The following is an 18,978-nucleotide window of genomic DNA, read 5'->3' as shown; positions in this document are numbered from 1 at the left end:
TATATTTTCTAATTCACTCTTTGACAGATAATATATTTTCCTATAATTCGTTTTAAGTGTGATATCAACTTTGATATTGGCAGTTTGCCCCTCGGCTTTTTAAGACTTTTGAGCATGAGTGCTTCCTTAAACATTAAATTTTGAGGAAATATTTACCTAATTAGTTTATTAATGAGATGCTTCTTATCAAAATGAATCAAAATGAAAATGTGATTTAAGTACATAATGGAATGATGAAAAGAATGATTTCCTATCATTTATAGTTACAAGGATAAACCTGGGGTATATTATATTAAGTGAAATAAGCCATGTATAGGAAAATGAATATTACCTGTTCATACTCATATCATTGAAACAGGAAATAGTGGTTACCAGACTCCAGTGAATGTAAGATTAAAGGATATTCATGAAGAAATTGGTTAGTAGGTAAAGAAACAATAAATGGGAGTATTCTGGTGTTCTATAACAGCATAGCCACAGTACAGTGACTATTTTTTAATAATGTTTCACATATTTCAAAATAGCTATGAAAGAATATTTTAAATTCCATACAATGGAGAAATTATGAGTGGTTAAGATATATCTATATCTATCTATCTATCTATCTATCTATCTATCTATCTATCTATCTGAACATCACATTGTATCAGTACATTTATACAAGTAATATATGTGTTAATTGAAAATAAAATAAAAATTAGACATATTAAGGAAAGAACATTTTGAAATGAGAAACTTCCTATAGGTCAGCTAATACTCCTTTAATTATACTAATAAAATCTGTTTTTAATATATTTCTACCATCTTAGTGTAATATTTTAAGTTAATTGCTATTTTGAAAGTTTTATGACAGTATGGTGGTTTGTTATTGACTTGAATCATTACTGCTGAATAGCCTATATGAAGATTATCAACCTCTCATGCTGCTGTTTACTAAATTTTTGTACTAAGTTTCATTTTAATCTCATTATGCAAAGCCCATACTGTTAACAACTATTTCCCCCTCATTTCATGTCAGTAACAGCATGTGACAGCTTCAAGTAAGCTGGAATTGTATAGAATTTCATAATGTCACAAGCTCAAGAATTAATTCAATAGTAGCCCTTACACCTTATGTTTTCAGACTCTTTAACATTGCTTCCCACTGAGCTCAGCAACACATACTCATCTCAAAAACAACTAGGGAAAGTGCTACGGTTTCTTTGGAGACAGAGATGAACAAGAAGCAGTATTGACCTATTTTCTAACAGAAGTTTGCTATTTATAAGTTCAGAGATTTTGATCAATTTCTTTACCTGAAAAAAGATGATCAAATGTAGTGTGTGTGTGTGTGTGTGTGTGTGTGTGTGTGTGTGTGATATAGACAGACAGAAAGACAGAGATAGAGTATTTTGTGTGAGAGAGACAGAGAGAGAAATAATGTGTATATATTTTTATATGTACATACATTTTTGAGACTATGTACCCCTGGGTGCCCTGTAAAACTCAATGTAGACCAGGCTGGCCTCGGATCGTCCTCTGCCTCCAAAGTGCTTAGATTAAAAGCATGAACCACCACACCAACTACATTTAATGTTAGTATATTTCTATCAGATTAGTATAGAAGACTGTTTCAAGATAACTCTATTTAAAAACAACTTTATTTAGAGATGGAATGATGGTAATTTTATATATTTACACATCTCCCCTAATTCAGAAGCTGTTTCTTTAATTTGTTTGAAATGCTTGCTCTAACTAAGGCTTGTAATCATGAGATGCCTTCATTATTATCATGAACAGTTAATATTGTCTTCAAGATTATGTTCTTTGCTCTTAATAGCTTCATCAGACAAGCTACAACCCTTGTCTAGTGAGGAGGCTTGCCATTAGCAATAGTGACTCCTCCTATGGTTCATTCTTCTGCCTCTTCATCGCAGATTTCCTTGCCTAGTGAACTTCTAGGAGATGCATCTTTTTCTGAACATCATTCTACTTTGTTTATGCTTCATCTTGCTTACTGAAGATGTGTCTGTATGCTTTTTTGGTAGGAGTCTCCTCTCTCATGGTCTTTGAAGTATGTTTTAGAAAACTGATGGGTAGTCTCAGGGTCTTTTCTTTTTCTGATGCCTTGTGTTTCTTAGATAAATCACTATTCAGCTTTGAAATATTTCACCCTTCCTTCTTCGCAAGGGAAAAGGAAATAGACAAAACAGTATCCCTGGGATCTTTTCTACTTAGAACTTCACGTTTCAAGATAGTATGACTTGGGGCTGGACAGATGGCTCATATGATTAAGAGCACCGGCTGCTCTTCCGAAGGTCCCGTGTGCAATTCCCAGCAACCACATAGTGGCTCACAACCACCTGTAATGAGATCTGGTGCCTTCTTGTGGTGGGCAGGCACACGTGTGGGCAGAATACTGCATGAATAATAAATGAATCTTTTTTTAAAAAGATACTATGACAATTTCACATAGGAAGTTTTTTTTGTTTGCTTAGTTATTCTCTGGGCCAAGTTATTATGCACAATTTTTTATAAGATTTTTCCTATGTTTTAAAAACTATGCTGAAACCAAATGTTTTGGAGGAAACAGGCTTCATGTTTTTAATGATACCTTCAGATTAAAGCTCAAATAACTGAAGCACTAATCAAGTTAGACTTTTGAAAAGAAACATTCCTTTTTTAAAATTGACTCTTTAATTAAGATTGAGATTACTTAACTAACACATGGCATTTCTTTATTTTTATTAATTTTAACATATACATTTATATTATTAGACATGGGTAAAATAAACTACATATAGCAGGAAGAACCACAAGATAATCAAGGGTTATATAAATGTTACAGTCATAGTGATTTGGCTATTTGTATTTGTCAAACTTGAAGAAAACATCTTTCCTATCTTGTGTGGTCTAAATTTCTGAATGAAAATCAATATCAATCTTATCTTATCTCTATTAACTTAAAACATCTATCTTGTTCTAAAAACATCTTAACCCCTAACCAACTAAACTTGACTGTAAGACTAAACTATCTGATCTTCAACACCATCAGAAACTTGAGAAGGGATAAAACTTAATTACTTGAGTGAACTGGACATGCAGTGAGCAGCTTCCAAAAATGAAAAGATGACTGAGACAGTTTGATGCCTGAACAGTCACCTAACACTCTCTGTAATGTTGGAGCATCATCTTCAGCCTTCTGGCCCAGTATCTCTGACAAATTTCCAAGGCAGAAACTATTGGGGACTTGCTTGCACTGTCTTGGCAGAGTTTGACTTTGCCTGCGTCTAAGCTTACCCTTTTTGATCAGGAGAAACATTCCTTTTAATTCTTAATCACATGTGTTGGTAAAGAGTGGTGGCTAGCCCTTGGGGACTTCCCCTTCCCTGAGAAGGAGAGGGGGGTATGGGGAGATGAGGCATGCAGGTGGGGCTGGGAAGAGAGGAGGGAGGGGGCTAGGATCAGCCTCGAAAGTGATTAAATAAATAAAGGGGGAAGAACAGTGACTAATAAAATGTGAATTGGCAAAATAACATTCAGGACGAGCATGTACTAGTTTTGGATGCTAGCTTTAAATATGATAGCAAACGCTCTTTCGGGTTCTTTAGAATTCCACATTTGTTTGTGTAACAGAGCCTGTGGCTCAATAGAAGGGAAAAAAAACAAGCTTCCCTCTAACGTTGTTACTCTTTACAGTGATTGCAGTTCTCTTAGGGCAATAATCATTATTTTATTTTATAGGATTTTATAGGATCCATCAACTTTGTTATCGCTGTGTCATTTTTTGGTTGTTATGGAAAAGAGAACTATGAAATGAGCATAAATACTGATGATTAAGGCTGTAATCAGAACAGATAAAAGTATTTATAAAATTTAAAAACGACTTTCCTGTGTTATGACGGAATGAGAAGTTGCCTTGTTTTCAGTCACATACTTTTTAAAAATGACATTAGGGCTTTTGAGTCTACTTTCCATCCCAGGCCTCTAGCACTCTCCCATTCTCTGGAGTGCCTTCCTCTTCTTTAATAAACTGTCTTATTTCTATCACTAAAACAATAAAAGGAAGGGACCAGCCAGGTGGCTTAGCAGTTAAGAGCCCCAGTTGCTCTTTCAGATGATTCAGGTTTGATTCTCAGCACCCACACAGTAGCTTACAACCAATGTAACTACAGTTCCAAGGCATCTAATGCCCTCTTCTGACCTCCAGGAACTAGGCATATATACAGTGCACATACATACATCAAGCAAAACACACACACACACACACACACACACACACACACACTATTTTTTAATTTAAATTACATTAGGTATTTTTTGTCCATATGATATATCACCACAATATTTTGTAGCCATTCCCCAGTTTACAAATGCACTTAGATAAAGATTTTCATTTAATTATTTTGGTTTGAAATATTTGTCATCTGTTGTTTTCTCTGCAAAATTATTATTATGAAGAATAAAAGGCTTGTCTAAAATATAAGCCAATATAATACTAGGTTGCCAAAATAGGATACTTGGAATTGAAAGAAAATGGTGTGTGTGTGTGTGTGTGTGTGTGTGTGTGTAGAAACAATACAGAATATGTAAGAAAAAAATTTAATATTCAATTTCCACATATCATAGGAAAGAGATATTTGTCTTTCTTTGGTTTGTTTCCTTTTGCATGATATCCTTCAATATCATCCATTTTCCTACAAAAGACATCATTTCATTGTATCACACTTGCATCTGTTCACCTATTAATGTTTATTTAGGCTGATGCCCTACTATAGTTATTGTAAATAGTGCTGTAGTAAAATGGATGATCTTGCGTCTCTGGTATGCAATATAGATTGACTTGGTTGTATACCTGAGAGTGCTATAGCTGGATCATGTGGTAGAAAGGTCCATCTTTAGTTTTTGAAGAGCTTCTACAATGGTTTCTGGAGTAGTGAATTCCTGCCCTCATCCCACCCCCATCCTAACCAACAGTTTTCATTTTTTTTCTGATTCTATTCTAGCACACTCCCATTCTCTGGAGTGCCTTTCTCTTCTTTAACAAGCTGTCACATGGAATCTCACAGTAGTTTTGTTATTGAACTTAGGGCTCACAACTTGTCCCTAAGACAGGTCTGGCCACAGGTTCTCCATAATCAAACTAAAAGGGAAAGGAGAAAGAGATAACATATTCGTATTCAATGTAGCCATACTTGGAAAGGGACAAATCGATCCTTCAAGAACCCCCTAACCCTCGAGCCCATATTTGGGGTCTTGAAGTGAGGTAAAAGTTTAAATGCAGGGTGCATTTATGTAGTCCCAATCAATCCATCACACTATCGATCCATGGGTATCTGGACTTCAGTCTCATCCTGTAAGGTTGTCTGACAAGTGACAACTATGTGTGAAATCCCTTTCCTGGAGATAAATTCCTGTTCTTGCTGAGGCTTTTCTTTTCTCCCAGCATGAGATTCCTGGAGACATTTCCATTTATCTGGCATCTGTTGTTTCAATAATCTGATAGATTGAGAGATACAAATGTCTCTTTGGAGTATCTTGATTTCTACTAGACCTGATACAGTTTGATTTGTGTTCCCCTGATGGGAATAATATGTAATGTTTTTTATATAGTTATTGATCACAGCTAAGATTGTTGAACATTGTTTGATATATTTTTGATCATTTGTATGTCTTTAGATCCTTTGCCTATAATTGGATTAGGTCTCTAATTGATTAATGTATGTTTTAATAATCCCTTTGTTCTTATCCAAAGCTTTAACTTTTGCCTTGTGATGTGTCCTGTGCCTATGAAGGCATGTCTGGCAGGAAATGTATTTTACATCTTCTGCTCCCATATTAGCTTGTTCACTTGCATATGCTTCCATTTTTCAAGTTGGTTGAACTCACCTTGGGCAGTGTTTCTAACAAACTAGAAAGCACCAAGAAGAATTTACTGTATGGAACGGCTGAGATAGGAGAAGCTGAAGTGATAGAGTTGGTATTATACAGGACTTACTAATAGGTTTGCTTAGGAAGCATTAAGTCACACAAGTGGAATTTAGCTAAAGGAGCACTGCCTCCAAAGTACCCCGAAGATAAGTAGCATGCTTACTAGGCATGTTAGAGCTATACAAAATTTAGGGTGCTGGGATGTAAACCTTTACTCATCAGAATTGATCAGCCATGAGGCTCTGATTCTCATAACACTGACTTGCAACCAGCCATTAGTCCCTGATTTCTGTACCAAAGACATACCTCGAAGGGGCAGCTAGGGCTGTGAGGCAGCATAGGGTTAAATCATTAAGTAAGTTCAGGTCTGCCTTTAGTCCCTTGTGCTCTTATCAGGAAAATACATTTCTACTAGGCACGTAAGGTAACTCCCTGATAACAATTATTTGAGAAAGAACAACAGTGGAATACTTAAAATAATTCTGGCAAAATGCAATGTCTATTCTGTGTAAATCTCCTATCTGCCTAAGTGGCCAGACTTGCAGTCTCCTATCTCTGTTTAAATTGTGTGAAGTGTGACCTGGGGTCTGGGCTCAAAAGAGATATAAAGATTACAGTAGCCCAGATACAGTGCATAAGCCTAAGGTGGATATAAGCTAATGAAATACTTTGGCTGTCGATTCTTATTTAGGCATTCGCCACAGAGGAGCAGTATTTAATAAAGAGCTTACTTCATCTCTAAGTGTGTGGCATTATTTCTCACCGAGAAGGGGCATTACTTCTATAATATAGGTGAGGGATAGTTGAGGTTTTCAGATTTTTTTTAATCTCTATTTTTTTCTCTTGAGATATAAAAGCAAGCATTCACTTGTTTAATCTGTACCAAGATCTCTTTGTATATAACACTGCCCCTTTAACAAAATAATGCCACAGTTTTCTAATCAAATGTGCCAGTGAATCGTTAAATTACATTAATGAAGGTGTTTGGGTGCAGCTGGAATCATTTGACTCTACAGCAGCAGCAAGAACTAACATGTTAATAAGGACACAAGTAGCACAAGCATAAGGCGTGGACTGTTTTAGGATGGCTTGAAGGTTTGATTTAAGAAGATAACTTATAATAATATATGTCAAGGAAATATAAGTAAAACTTTGAAGAACAATTTTAAACATTTTATTGATTTATTTTTTGTATATGAGTCCTCTGTCTGTATGTACACCTGCAGGACAGAAGAGGGCATCAGATCACATTATAGATGGTTGTGAGCCACCATGTGGTTGCTGGGAATTGAATTCAGAACCTCTGGAAGAACAGACAGTGCTCATAACTGCTGAGCCATCTGTTCAGTCCCTATGAAGAACAATTTTGAAAGGGCCTAGATGTGGTTGAAGAATTTTCTCTTGTTTTTGTTGTTCAGTCCTTTTATTTATTTTATTTTTTAAAATGTATTCACTTCACATCCCAATTGTAGCCCCATCCTTTGTCTCCTTCCAGTACTACCCACCCTCCCTCATCCCGCCTCCCTCCCCTTCCCCTAGTCCTCAGAAAGGAGGATCCCTTCTCCCCTATCACCGGACCACAGCCTATCAAGTCTCATCTGGAATGCCTGTATTCTCTTCCTCTGTGGCCTGGCAAGGCCGCCCCACCAAGGGAAAGTGATTAGTAAGTGAGCACCAGAGTCCATGTCAGAGGTAGCCCCTACTCCCCATATTATGGAACCCAAAAGGAGACTGTGCTGCCTATCTACTACATCTGAGCCCAGGGAGACCTGCAGAGACTGATGCACCAACCAAGGACCATAGATGGATGGGCCCAGAATTGTTGGCTTCTTGGTCTCCTTGTGGTGCTCCTGTCCCTTCCAGGTCCTTATATCCCCTAATTCTTCCATAAGATTCCCTGTGCTCCACCCAGAAGTTTGGCTGTGAGTCTCAGCATCTGCTTGGCTCTCCTGCTGGGTGGAGTCTTTCAGAGGACCTCCATGGTAGGCTCCTTTCCTGTTCCTTGTCTTCAGCTGCTTCTGATGACCTTCTGAATGAGAATTAAGCATTCTCCCTAGAGTCCTCCTTGTTATTTAGCTTCTTTAGGTCTGCGTATTACATGGCTAATATCCACTTGTAAGTGAGTGGATGCCATGGGTGTCTTTTTGGATGTGGGTTACCTTGCTCAGGATGATCTTTTCTAGTTCCATCTATTTGTCTACAAATTTCAAGATTTCCTTGATTTTAATAGCTATGTAGTATTCTATTGTGTAGATGTACCACAGTTTCTTTATCCATATTTTTTAAAGTACAAATTACCTTCTTTTCTTCCTTGTCTTGGGAAGCAGATTCATCACCCCAAACAATAATGCTTTCCACCTACTACCATCTGTGTAATCAAATATGGACTATAACTCTATTCAGTGCAACTGAAGATTTTTATGACACACCAACATGCCACTTCTAAAATAGCATTATAGCAATATATTTTACATTAGAAATCAAAGGTATTGGTATATTTTTAAACTGCATTTCTAGAGGACCAGGGTTTATTTTCCTTGTTTTGTATTAGTTTGGTTTTGGCGTTTAAAATATATAACTACCAAATAAAATAACCACTTAGACATTTTGATTCTTTTTTTTCTTTTTTTTTTTGTTAATTTATTCTGGTTACATCTCAATGGTTATTCCATCCCTTGTACCCTCCCATTCTTCCCTCCCTCCCATTTTCCCTTTATTCCCCTCCCCTATGACTGTGACTGAGGGGGATTACCTCCCCTGTATATGCTCATAGGGTATCAAGTCTCTTCTTGGTAACCTGCTGTCCTTCCTCTGAGTGCCACCAGGCCTCCCCCTCCAGTGGAGAATAGCAAAGTAGAAGGATCCAGAGGGTCCTAGAAACCTACAAGTAGAACATTATGATAGGCAGATTTGGGCCCAGGGGTCCCGCTCAAACTAAGGCACCAGCCAAGGACAATGCAGGCGGTAAACCTTAAACCCCTACCCAGATCTAGCCAATGGACAGAACATTCTCCACAGTTGAGTGGAGAGTGGGATATGACTTTCTGATGTACTCTGGTGCCTCACATTTTGATGATTTTTACAATAAGCAAATCAGTTTTCTTAGGGGAAACATTGTCATTCATTGTCTACCCACTGCTGAGCCCTCCAGACTCAAATGGATAGCTCGAAACCCATGCTCACACAGAAGACCCTGGTAAAACCCAGACCTTTGTTAAAACCCTATGAGCCACAAAAAGATTTGTGGAAAGAAAAAAAAGGGGGAGTATATAGGGATGACAAGAAGTCAGGAAAGGGTGGAGTAAGAGTCGTCAATGTGAATTGTGTACTTGTATGAAACGGTTCCACCATATTTTAATTAATTAAAAATAAGCTATTAAACAAAATAGAACAAATAACAGAAAAGATGTGCACATTGTTTTTGAGAAATATATCTATGAAAATATTTGTAGCCTAATCTTAAAGTTCTCACTGTTATAATATCTAACTGGGTTGTTACTTTATGCGAAGAAGTAACGCTTTTAGCTTTTTTTTTTAGTACTGGGGTGGAACCTATGGCTTCATGCATGCCAGGCAAATAACCTCCTACTGTGCTACATCACCAGCCCTTCATTTCATCTTTCAAGTGAAACATCAATAGAAGGATTATCCATTTTTTCTCTTAACCATATAACATACCTATTAACATTGCAGTCATGAGGCTAACAATACATCCATGGATTTTATGCTACAAGTTGAGGATGCATTGTGATAATAGTTAAGAAACACACATGAATGCACTTGAGCATTTTGCTATTTTTGTGTTATGCGCGTACGTGGAAATATTTGTGTGGTGGGCTTGTTTTATACTTTATTTTCTGGTATTAAGTTTGCTGCTATCAGTTTCCTGGTTTTCATTTTAGCCTGTCAGTTATCAGAACATTGCAAGGAGATCCTGCTGAGGAATGGCCACTTTGATCATTTCTCCCCTTTGCTTGCTTTCTACTCTGAGGCATATTTCAGTCTGTGCTGGGAACATTATTCTGGGCTCATTTTGACTGCAGCTAGTGCTAGAGTGTGTTGGTACTAACAGAATAACTAAGGAAAGTTACACTGCCAAGATACTAACAATACCTTAACTCAGCCTGCGCAACTTTTAATATAGATCCATTCCTTCTGTCCTCAACAAATTGTCTAGCTTATATTTCTGGATATATATATATATATATATATCTGTGTGTGTGTGTGTGTGTGTGTGTGTGTGTATGTGTGTGTAAAATGACTTTGTCGTAGAAGTAACTATGCTATTAAGTGATTTATTGTGAACAGCAAAGTTGAAGAGTCTATTGGAAGAGATAGTAACAAATGATACCTCTACATAAAATGGGAGTCAAAGAATTGCATAGCAGATATTGCTTTCTCTTTTGTGATCTGCTACTTTGAACAATCAAGAGGAAGAAATGGACTTGACTATAACCAAATAACACATGATTGTCCGACATTTCTAAATTTCCATCTGGCAATAATCTCATTAGTACTTGGGAGTTGCATCCCTTTTTGAGGAAGAAAAAGTTATTTTGGACACAGTCAATTGAAATATTGTGTCTTAGGTTAACAGATCTTTTCATTAGGCAGCGTTTTGTTAAATCGGGTTGTTTGTATCCTCTTTACATTTTTTATGCACTTAAATAAGAATCTTTATTTGCATCTATATGGACTTTATAAAACACTCTTACTCTGAATTAAGAGTTTCTGTGATCAAATGTAGATGTCCGGAAAGGAGCCATGTCTTAATTTTTTTTCTTTTTTCTTTTGGAATTCCTAGGTCACTTTGGATAATTGTGTTGAAGTTGGACGGATTGCCAACACCTACCATCTGACAGAAGTGGATAAATATGTCAACACCTTCGTCTTAAGGAATTTTTCTGCATTGATGAGCACTGGGGAGTTCCTGAAACTCCCCTTTGAGCGTCTTGTTTTTGTGCTTTCTAGTAACAGCCTTAAGAAATGCACTGAACTTGAGCTCTTCAGAGCTACCTGTCGCTGGCTGCGCCTGGAAGAGCCTAGAATGGATGTTGCCGCAAAATTAATGAAGAACATACGATTTCCGCTGATGGCACCACAGGAGCTCATTAATTACGTGCAAGCGGTGGATTTCATGAGAACTGACAATACTTGTGTCAATTTGCTTCTGGAGGCCAGCAATTACCAAATGATGCCATTTATGCAGCCGGTTATGCAGTCAGACAGGACTGCCATTCGGTCTGACACCACTCATTTGGTTACCCTCGGAGGAGTCCTGAGGCAGCAGCTTGTTGTCAGTAAAGAATTGCGCATGTATGATGAAAAGACCCATGAGTGGAAATCTCTAGCCCCCATGGATGCCCCAAGATACCAGCATGGCATTGCTGTCATCGGAAATTTTCTCTATGTCGTTGGTGGGCAGAGTAATTATGATACAAAAGGAAAAACGGCTGTCGATACAGTGTTCAGATTTGATCCTCGATACAACAAATGGATACAAGTTGCATCTTTAAACGAAAAGCGCACCTTCTTCCACCTAAGTGCCCTCAAAGGATATCTGTATGCAGTTGGTGGGCGAAACGCAGCTGGAGAATTGCGTAAGTCTCTGTATTTATACATAGAACACATTTTTTCTTTACTCAGAATTTTGTTTTAGATCACAAACTAAACAGTTCTAGAAGATTGAAGACAATAATATACCTAGGGTTTCATTTGTAAACTATTTTCTAAGAAAATATCAAAGACCATCTGTATGCCTTATCTCTGTACATATTGTTGGCCAAGGTCCAGAATATAGTTTGCTGTCTTATAACAACTAGATAACAGATAGACGATAGGTAGATAGGTAGATAGATAGAGAGATAGAGAGATAGAGAGATAGATAGAGACGTAGATACAGTTTTCATATTGAAAGGTCAATTAGAATGTGTGTTGAATTAATTTCTATGCTATTAGTCTTGGCAGAAGTTTGATGTAATTCTTCATGCTCTGCTTTTAAAAGCCCATGAGCTTCATTTCCAGAATTGATACCTAGTAGAGACCACATAAGAAGATAATGTTCTTATCAGAGTAAATGTACACAGCTTATTCAGTATTTGGAAAAGTTTATTAACTGTAATAATTAAGATCTGTGCTATTAGTTTTCAAAATTACACACTTACTGAAACATCAGACAAGTCTCACCATTGTATACTTCTTTTGTCTTCCTAGTCAAACACTGGTCCCAAGTGTATTTTACAGGAAGATTTTGACTATATAAATTAGCCCCATAAGGTGTATTTTTCTTATATTTGATTAAAAGTGAATATAATTTTCCCTATAATGAATGCCAGGGATACCACATTTTATATCTCTCACTTTTCTTGTTGGTTAGTCTTTTTTAATTGCCAACAATATATGTTCATTTGAAAAGTGTCTAGAAATAGTCTTTGATGGTTTGAGGTGGTTTGGTGGATGGATTTTCTGTTAGTTGTTTTGGTTGCCCTGTGTGGGATCTCAAATTCAGAACATTGAACGTGGTAGCCAAGAACTGTGCTAATTATGTAATGTATACCCCAGTTGCTGGCCTTAATTTAGTCCTTTGATTCTAAGTAGAGTCCTTGAGGTGACTAGTATCCCAATCTCCATATCATCTGCCATGACTTTAAGTGCATTTAGAGTGTTTCTCAGAATCTTTTTCCCCAGTATTAGAAGAAATAAGAGATGTTTGTGACTTTTATGTTGAGGAATTTATTGGAGAAAAGAACTTTTATATTTTCCTGTATATAGAGCACTTTTTTGTTAGTGGCATGGCCTTAATGTTACTGATCTTTTCTACCTGATTTCTCCCCTTTGGAGTTATGATAGCTTTCCTAGGACTAAGCTTTGTAGCTTTAGAAAGTTACTTGACACGATCATTAACTACCTAAGTTTCCCTATTTATTTCATTAGTCAGCTTTCTAAAAGCACGAGACATTCATGCCCTTAGTGTAGAATTGTCATTTCGGGTCTCCTTGGTTTAACACACACATTATCTTCATGTTATTGTACTTTTTAAAATGTATGATAGCTGGAAATGTCTAGAAAGTACAAGTGATGATTTTATGGATTATTGGGAAGCTAACTGCCTTACAGATAGTCCTCAAGAATTGACAGAATTCTAGCCAGCTAACCTTGGCCGTTGGTGGTTCTTTTGAAATGTCTATTTGCACATGGAGTCGGTCCATTTCTTAGTGCTTCTTTGTTAATATGATCATCCCTGTAAATATGCAGCCACTTAATTTTCATTATAGTGTCCATAATGTTAATTAGGAGTATTATTCTTCTGGGAATTATACTCTTCAAGCCAAGTAGAATCATTATATAAAACAAGAAGCTAGAAGCATCCTTTTTTCTCATGCATGCCCGAGTTCTGTCTTTCTCATATGTTGTTTCTGGATAGGAGCAAGAAATACATGAGTGCACTGGGCAAATAAGATAGGAATAGGCTACTTTGAACATGATCTCTACCTCTAATTAGGGAAGGTTGTATTTGTATATTTATAAATGTGGGGGTGGGTGGGTGGGTGCAATTAAAAAATAGAGGCCATGAATTTGAAAGCAATATGGTGTGCATAAGATAGGTTGGAGGGAAGAAATAGAAGGAAAAAGGATATAACTATACTTTACTTTTAAAAAGTTGACCTGTTGGCACTACTAGAATATCATTAGGCCTAATGGCTCATTCCTGAATTCTTTGCATATGATACCTGGGGCCGGAAGATCCAGAGTTCAAACCCAATCTAGATCATACATGGAGACCCTAACATTAAAAAGGTTTCACAGTGGTCAACCTAAGAATATATAATTACTTTAAAATATTATATTATATTATATTATATTATATTATATTATATTATATTATATTATATCATATTCTATCTGAAATGCTAGCAATTGATTTTTATCTTATTTGACAAACCACATTTTTTACATCTGTTTGTCTTATTACAATAAAGATACTAACCCTTCTTGTGATGAAGCTGCTCCAATTAGAGTTCAATTTCTAATAGTCCATCCCATTTTAAGAAATCTCCCTTAGCTGGACGTGATAGAGCACACCTTTAGTCCCAGACAAAGGCAGGCAGATCTCTCTGAGTTCAAGCTCGAGACCACCCTGATCTATAGAGTGAATTCCAGGACAACTAGGGATACGCAGAGAAACTATGTCTGGAAGAGGGACAGAGAGAGAGAGAGAGAGAGAGAGAGAGACAGACAGACAGACAGACAGACAGACAGACAGACAGACAGACACAGACAGAGAAGGAGACAGACAGAGACAGACAGAGAGAGCTCATCATTGATAGAGACAGAGATAGAGACAGATCCACAAAGACACACACACACACACAGAGAGAGAGAGAGAGAGAGAGAGAGAGAGAGAGAGAGAGAGAGAGAGAATCATTTATAAACCATAAAACTATAACATCATTCCTAAACTTAGCTAGGAAATTATTAATTCCCAGATAGCATCACTGTCAAATAAATGTTTCACTAAACAGTTTAAGGTACACCATATGGAAAATTTTAAATTATATGTTTGACCTAGTGTGTGCATACAGATTGAGAGTCTTGATTCCAAGGAAGACTTCAGGCCAGAAAGAATCATTGTACAAAACTCAGATCAAGAGACTTCGTTCGTTTTCTCACCCTAACTAGCACCTGCTTTGCGTTTTAGAGTTGTGTAGCGTGTTAGATACTTACATCCTCTAGCCTAGTATAACATTTAATGTTTCATATTAATATACTCTCAAAAATTATGATAATAGCCCCTGTGAGGACTCTCATAATGATTTATGCATTTTTCTGAGATGAATATAATATTATTCTACTAAAAATAAAATTTGGGATTAAAAAATTAATTCCATTTCTTTTTTTTTTTTAACAGCTACTGTAGAATGTTACAATCCAAGAACCAATGAATGGACCTATGTTGCCAAAATGAATGAGCCACACTATGGCCATGCTGGAACTGTGTATGGAGGAGTGATGTACATTTCAGGTAGACAGTTACCCTGTGACTACAATGTCATAATGTTTATTATTTTAAGTATATGATCATTCCATTTGGTGCCAGTAATAACAACAATTTCTTGAAAACCTAGTAAATATATATATATATATATATATATATATATATATATATATATATATTTTAAGGAGGACTTTTGTGGGTATATTTGCATGTAAATGAGTATTCTGTAAGTTTATAAGTGAGCAACAAACCAATTCAGCTGTAGATGTATAATTTATAAGAAATTGGAAAGCATTTATATTCTCCAGTTTATTTTCAAAGTAAGTCCCAATACTCCATGGTTATAGTAAACACCATTCATATTCTCCATTCATACGTAGTAATAATTTGACTTAATATTTGGCTAGTGCATATTAGGAAATTTCATTATATAGCATATAAACTCTGTTGCACATAAAACATGCATAATGTTCTCTTTAAGTATAACCCATTATATATTTTATATATATGTATACACACATATGTACATATATACACATAATTCCTTTAGTATTATAATGGGGGTTCTACTATAGTACCTTTATATGAAGATATATTTTTCTACCAAAAAATCTAAAATGCTCAAATTTATTCAGTATTCAAATAACAACTTTCATTCTCAGATTGCCCTTTTGTAGAATTCAGAAATATATTTTAACATAACAATCACCTTTGATGTTGACATTTAACTGTTTTTAGGCAATTTTGTTTCTCTACCCCTTTTCTCCCCTCCTCTTCCTCCCTCCCTTTCTTCCTTCTTTTCTTTTTCTCCTCCTCTCCTCTTCCTCCTCCTCTTCTTTTTATCTTTCTCTTCTTTTTATTCTCCTCCTTCCCTCCTCCTCCTCCTTTTACTCGTCTTCTTCCACCCCCTCTGTTCTTTCTTCCCTAGTTCAGTTTGCCTCTGACAGCGCCCTCCCTGCAATTGGAGGCCCTACCAGTACCAGGCAAGCAGTTACATCATTAAAGAGCTGTTAAAGGGATGAGGAGCCACAAAGCACTGCCTTCTGATGTCTGTAGTTGAGAAGGATCAATGAAAGGCTGTGTAGCATGTGATTTGCAGGCTCCCAGGGTCTAATTCATGAGTGACCATGGGGCATCTTATAGTGAGAAAGCCGTAAAGAAAATCATATTGTATCACCAACCTGTTTCCTGTATGCTAGTGCTCTAGTGCTCTACTACTATAAAAGAGCTCCCAGTTCTCTGGCTCAAAACTGACATTTGAATGGCTTTAGAAGTGCTTTGGCATAACTGGTATATGTTGCAATCTTCCACATTGATGTCAGGATAGGAACAGGCCAATTTTATAACCAAAGAACAGTGCTTTGCTTTCTACTAAGGGCTCTGAAGCATAGAAAAGTATGCTTCATTGATTGCTATCTGGCCACTTGACAATTAGCTTAGGTCTGTCTTGGGTCTGTTGAAGATAGAGTCTGATACTTTTATTACATAGGTCTGATTATATGTGTTCTAGTTGTATTCAATTTGTAGGTAATTTTACCAGATAACTAACTGCTACATATATAAAACTCTCCGTATGTTCAAGTTTCTAGTTCTTTAGCTTTGCAAAGCAGATAGCAGATATCACCCTCTCTCTGCCCATCCTAAACTCTAAAAACCCAACAATTTTGTATAGTCTTCCTGGTTGGTATGTAATTGGCATGAAACTTTCAAAAATTTTAAATAAATAGCTGGCTTCATAGTCATAACCCTACTATGTTAAGTTGAATGGGTATTCTAATTCGGTAAAGGATTTAATGGGTACATAGAATTTGATGTGTTCTAGCTCAGTGATCAACACTCATAGCCTGCCCCCTAAAATGTCACAACAGACTGATGCTTTGTAGTTTGAATTTATTGCTGACTCAACTCTAATAGTGGCCAAATATATTTCCATCCATTGAAACTCCCTAAATATGATGGAACTTCATTTGAGAAAGTCATTGTAATAAGACCCTTTTCACTTGTTTTAAATAGTTGAACATGATATTTTTTTAATTTTTTGTTAAAGAATATAGAGTGACACTCTAAATTCACTATTTGTAAGACATAAAATGTAGGTAAAAGTTAATTATCTAAGAGAGAGCCTTACTTTTCACATTTTAATGATCATTTGCTTCATGCCTATTATTTTGATTCTTTAGGAGGAATTACCCATGACACTTTCCAAAAGGAACTCATGTGCTTCGACCCTGATACTGACAAATGGACCCAGAAGGCACCGATGACCACTGTCCGAGGCCTACACTGCATGTGTACAGTGGGAGACAGGCTCTATGTCATTGGTGGCAATCATTTCCGGGGCACCAGTGATTATGATGATGTCTTGAGCTGTGAATACTATTCACCTATCCATGACCAGTGGACCCCAATTGCTGCCATGTTAAGAGGGCAGAGTGATGTTGGGGTCGCTGTCTATGAGAATAAAATCTATGTGGTTGGGGGATACTCGTGGAATAATCGCTGTATGGTAGAGATAGTGCAGAAATATGATCCAGAGAAAGATGAATGGCATAAGGTGTTTGACCTTCCAGAGTCCCTTGGTGGTATTCGAGCTTGCACACTTACAGTTTTTCCACCTGAGGAAACCACACCATCACCTTCTAGAGACTCCCCTCTCTCTGGACTCTCTTAGAGTCCTCCAATTAAAATGTGGTATTCCTATCTTTGCAATGTGTCATGATTATCTTCTTTTCCCCCCTTAAGTAGTATACATGTTAGAATTAGCCTCCAGTAATTGAAACAGATATTGGAAAAAAAAATTGACATTGATGTTACTTGTGGTGTTCGTATGGCCTAGAGTGTTTATAAAGTGATAACAAACCATCCTGGAAATATATCACATAGAAGCTGATGTTTAACATGAAAACAAAAGGTGTTGTCTACAAAACGTTTCTTCAGTAATTTTAAATGCTGTGTACTGGGTGTAAGGTATTCGTCATCTTACATTATAAGCCAGGTTGAAGGTGGATTATAGTAAATGTACAACTGTGCTCACTAGGCTTCAAAGCAAAGACGTTTTCCTTTCATCTTTAACTGTAAGATGTCAAAGGGAGGCAGCCTGCTCTGACAAGAAACAACACACAAAAGGTTGCCAACTCGCATGAGCTACCTCCCTCTTTTCATAAAGTATTTTTGACACATCTGTCAGCCCACCTGATTGTGTGGGTGCATTGAGAACACACCAAGTTTCTAAGACACACAGGAGAAATAAATGAAATTCACCAACATTCATTTTGCAGGGAGGGAAAGAATGACCCCTCCACTTATAAGGATTGGTTTGGGGCTTTTTTTTAAAGTGTGTATAGATATAAACACACACATGCTTATATCAAACATAAATTTTTAAAAATTGAGTGTCAGGTCAAATTATATGTGAAATTTAAAAAAATTCTTCTAAAAAGCAGCTTCCATGAGAAATGGAGATTCAGTATGCACACATCGAATGCATATATGTAGAACCATACTGAATTTAGGTGGAAAAGGGCTAGAAATTTTGAGCAACTAAATTTGTCACTTGACCAAATTTTCTCTTAAAGATCTGGATTCCTTCTCCTTTGCTGTTGAGGTAACTTACCTGTTTCGTGTATTCTGTGTACTCTCAGTTCATGAGGTTATTTAGCACAAAGTGTAGCAGCTTCACCTGAGAAGCTGTTTTTGCTCTACAGTGTCCATGTTTCCCCATCTTTTATTCAATAAAAACATTTAATGTCATTCTGCTCTGTGCTATCAGTTATTCTCTGATTTGACTTCCACTTATTAAATATTGTTCAATGGGCAAGACTGAGGAGGCAGAACAAATAAGTGTATTGACTTCTATTCAAAGGAGAAAGACTTGGGCCACCCTTCACCTCACATTGGTTGTTGCCTTTGAGGAAATGGTTTGTGAAAGACGCTAATTGCTATTATGCAGCCCCAGTGCCAAGCCTGGCTAAACTACAAAATCAGTTACATGCACTCCCTTCTCTTTCTTTTCTCTTCTCTTCCCTCCTTGCTGTGACCTGCAAAGCTTGGTCCAGACTAAGGGTGGTAAGGGA

At 36.8% G+C, this 18,978-nt stretch overlaps 1 protein-coding gene across 7 annotated transcripts in view; it reads left to right on the top strand.

Annotated features, from left to right (window-relative positions):
- Positions 1-18,655, top strand: part of KLHL13 (kelch like family member 13) — a 157,791-nt gene extending 139,136 nt beyond the window's left edge. For all 7 annotated transcript variants that reach the window (XM_084789220.1, XM_084789221.1, XM_084789215.1 and 4 more), the window contains 3 exons: positions 10,715-11,510; positions 14,819-14,932; positions 17,086-18,655. In XM_084789220.1, the coding sequence (XP_084645346.1) occupies positions 10,715-11,510; positions 14,819-14,932; positions 17,086-17,576 (1,401 nt within the window). In that variant the 3' untranslated portion in view covers positions 17,577-18,655. The remainder of the gene's footprint in view (positions 1-10,714; positions 11,511-14,818; positions 14,933-17,085) is intronic.
- The last annotated feature ends 323 nt before the right edge of the window (positions 18,656-18,978 follow it).

Source organism: Acomys minous, assembly GCF_964271855.1.
Source record: "Acomys minous genome assembly, chromosome: 7".
Lineage (NCBI taxonomy): Eukaryota > Metazoa > Chordata > Mammalia > Rodentia > Muridae > Acomys > Acomys minous.
Note: the sequence above shows the minus strand (reverse complement) of the source record. Positions and strands in the feature narration are given on the sequence as shown.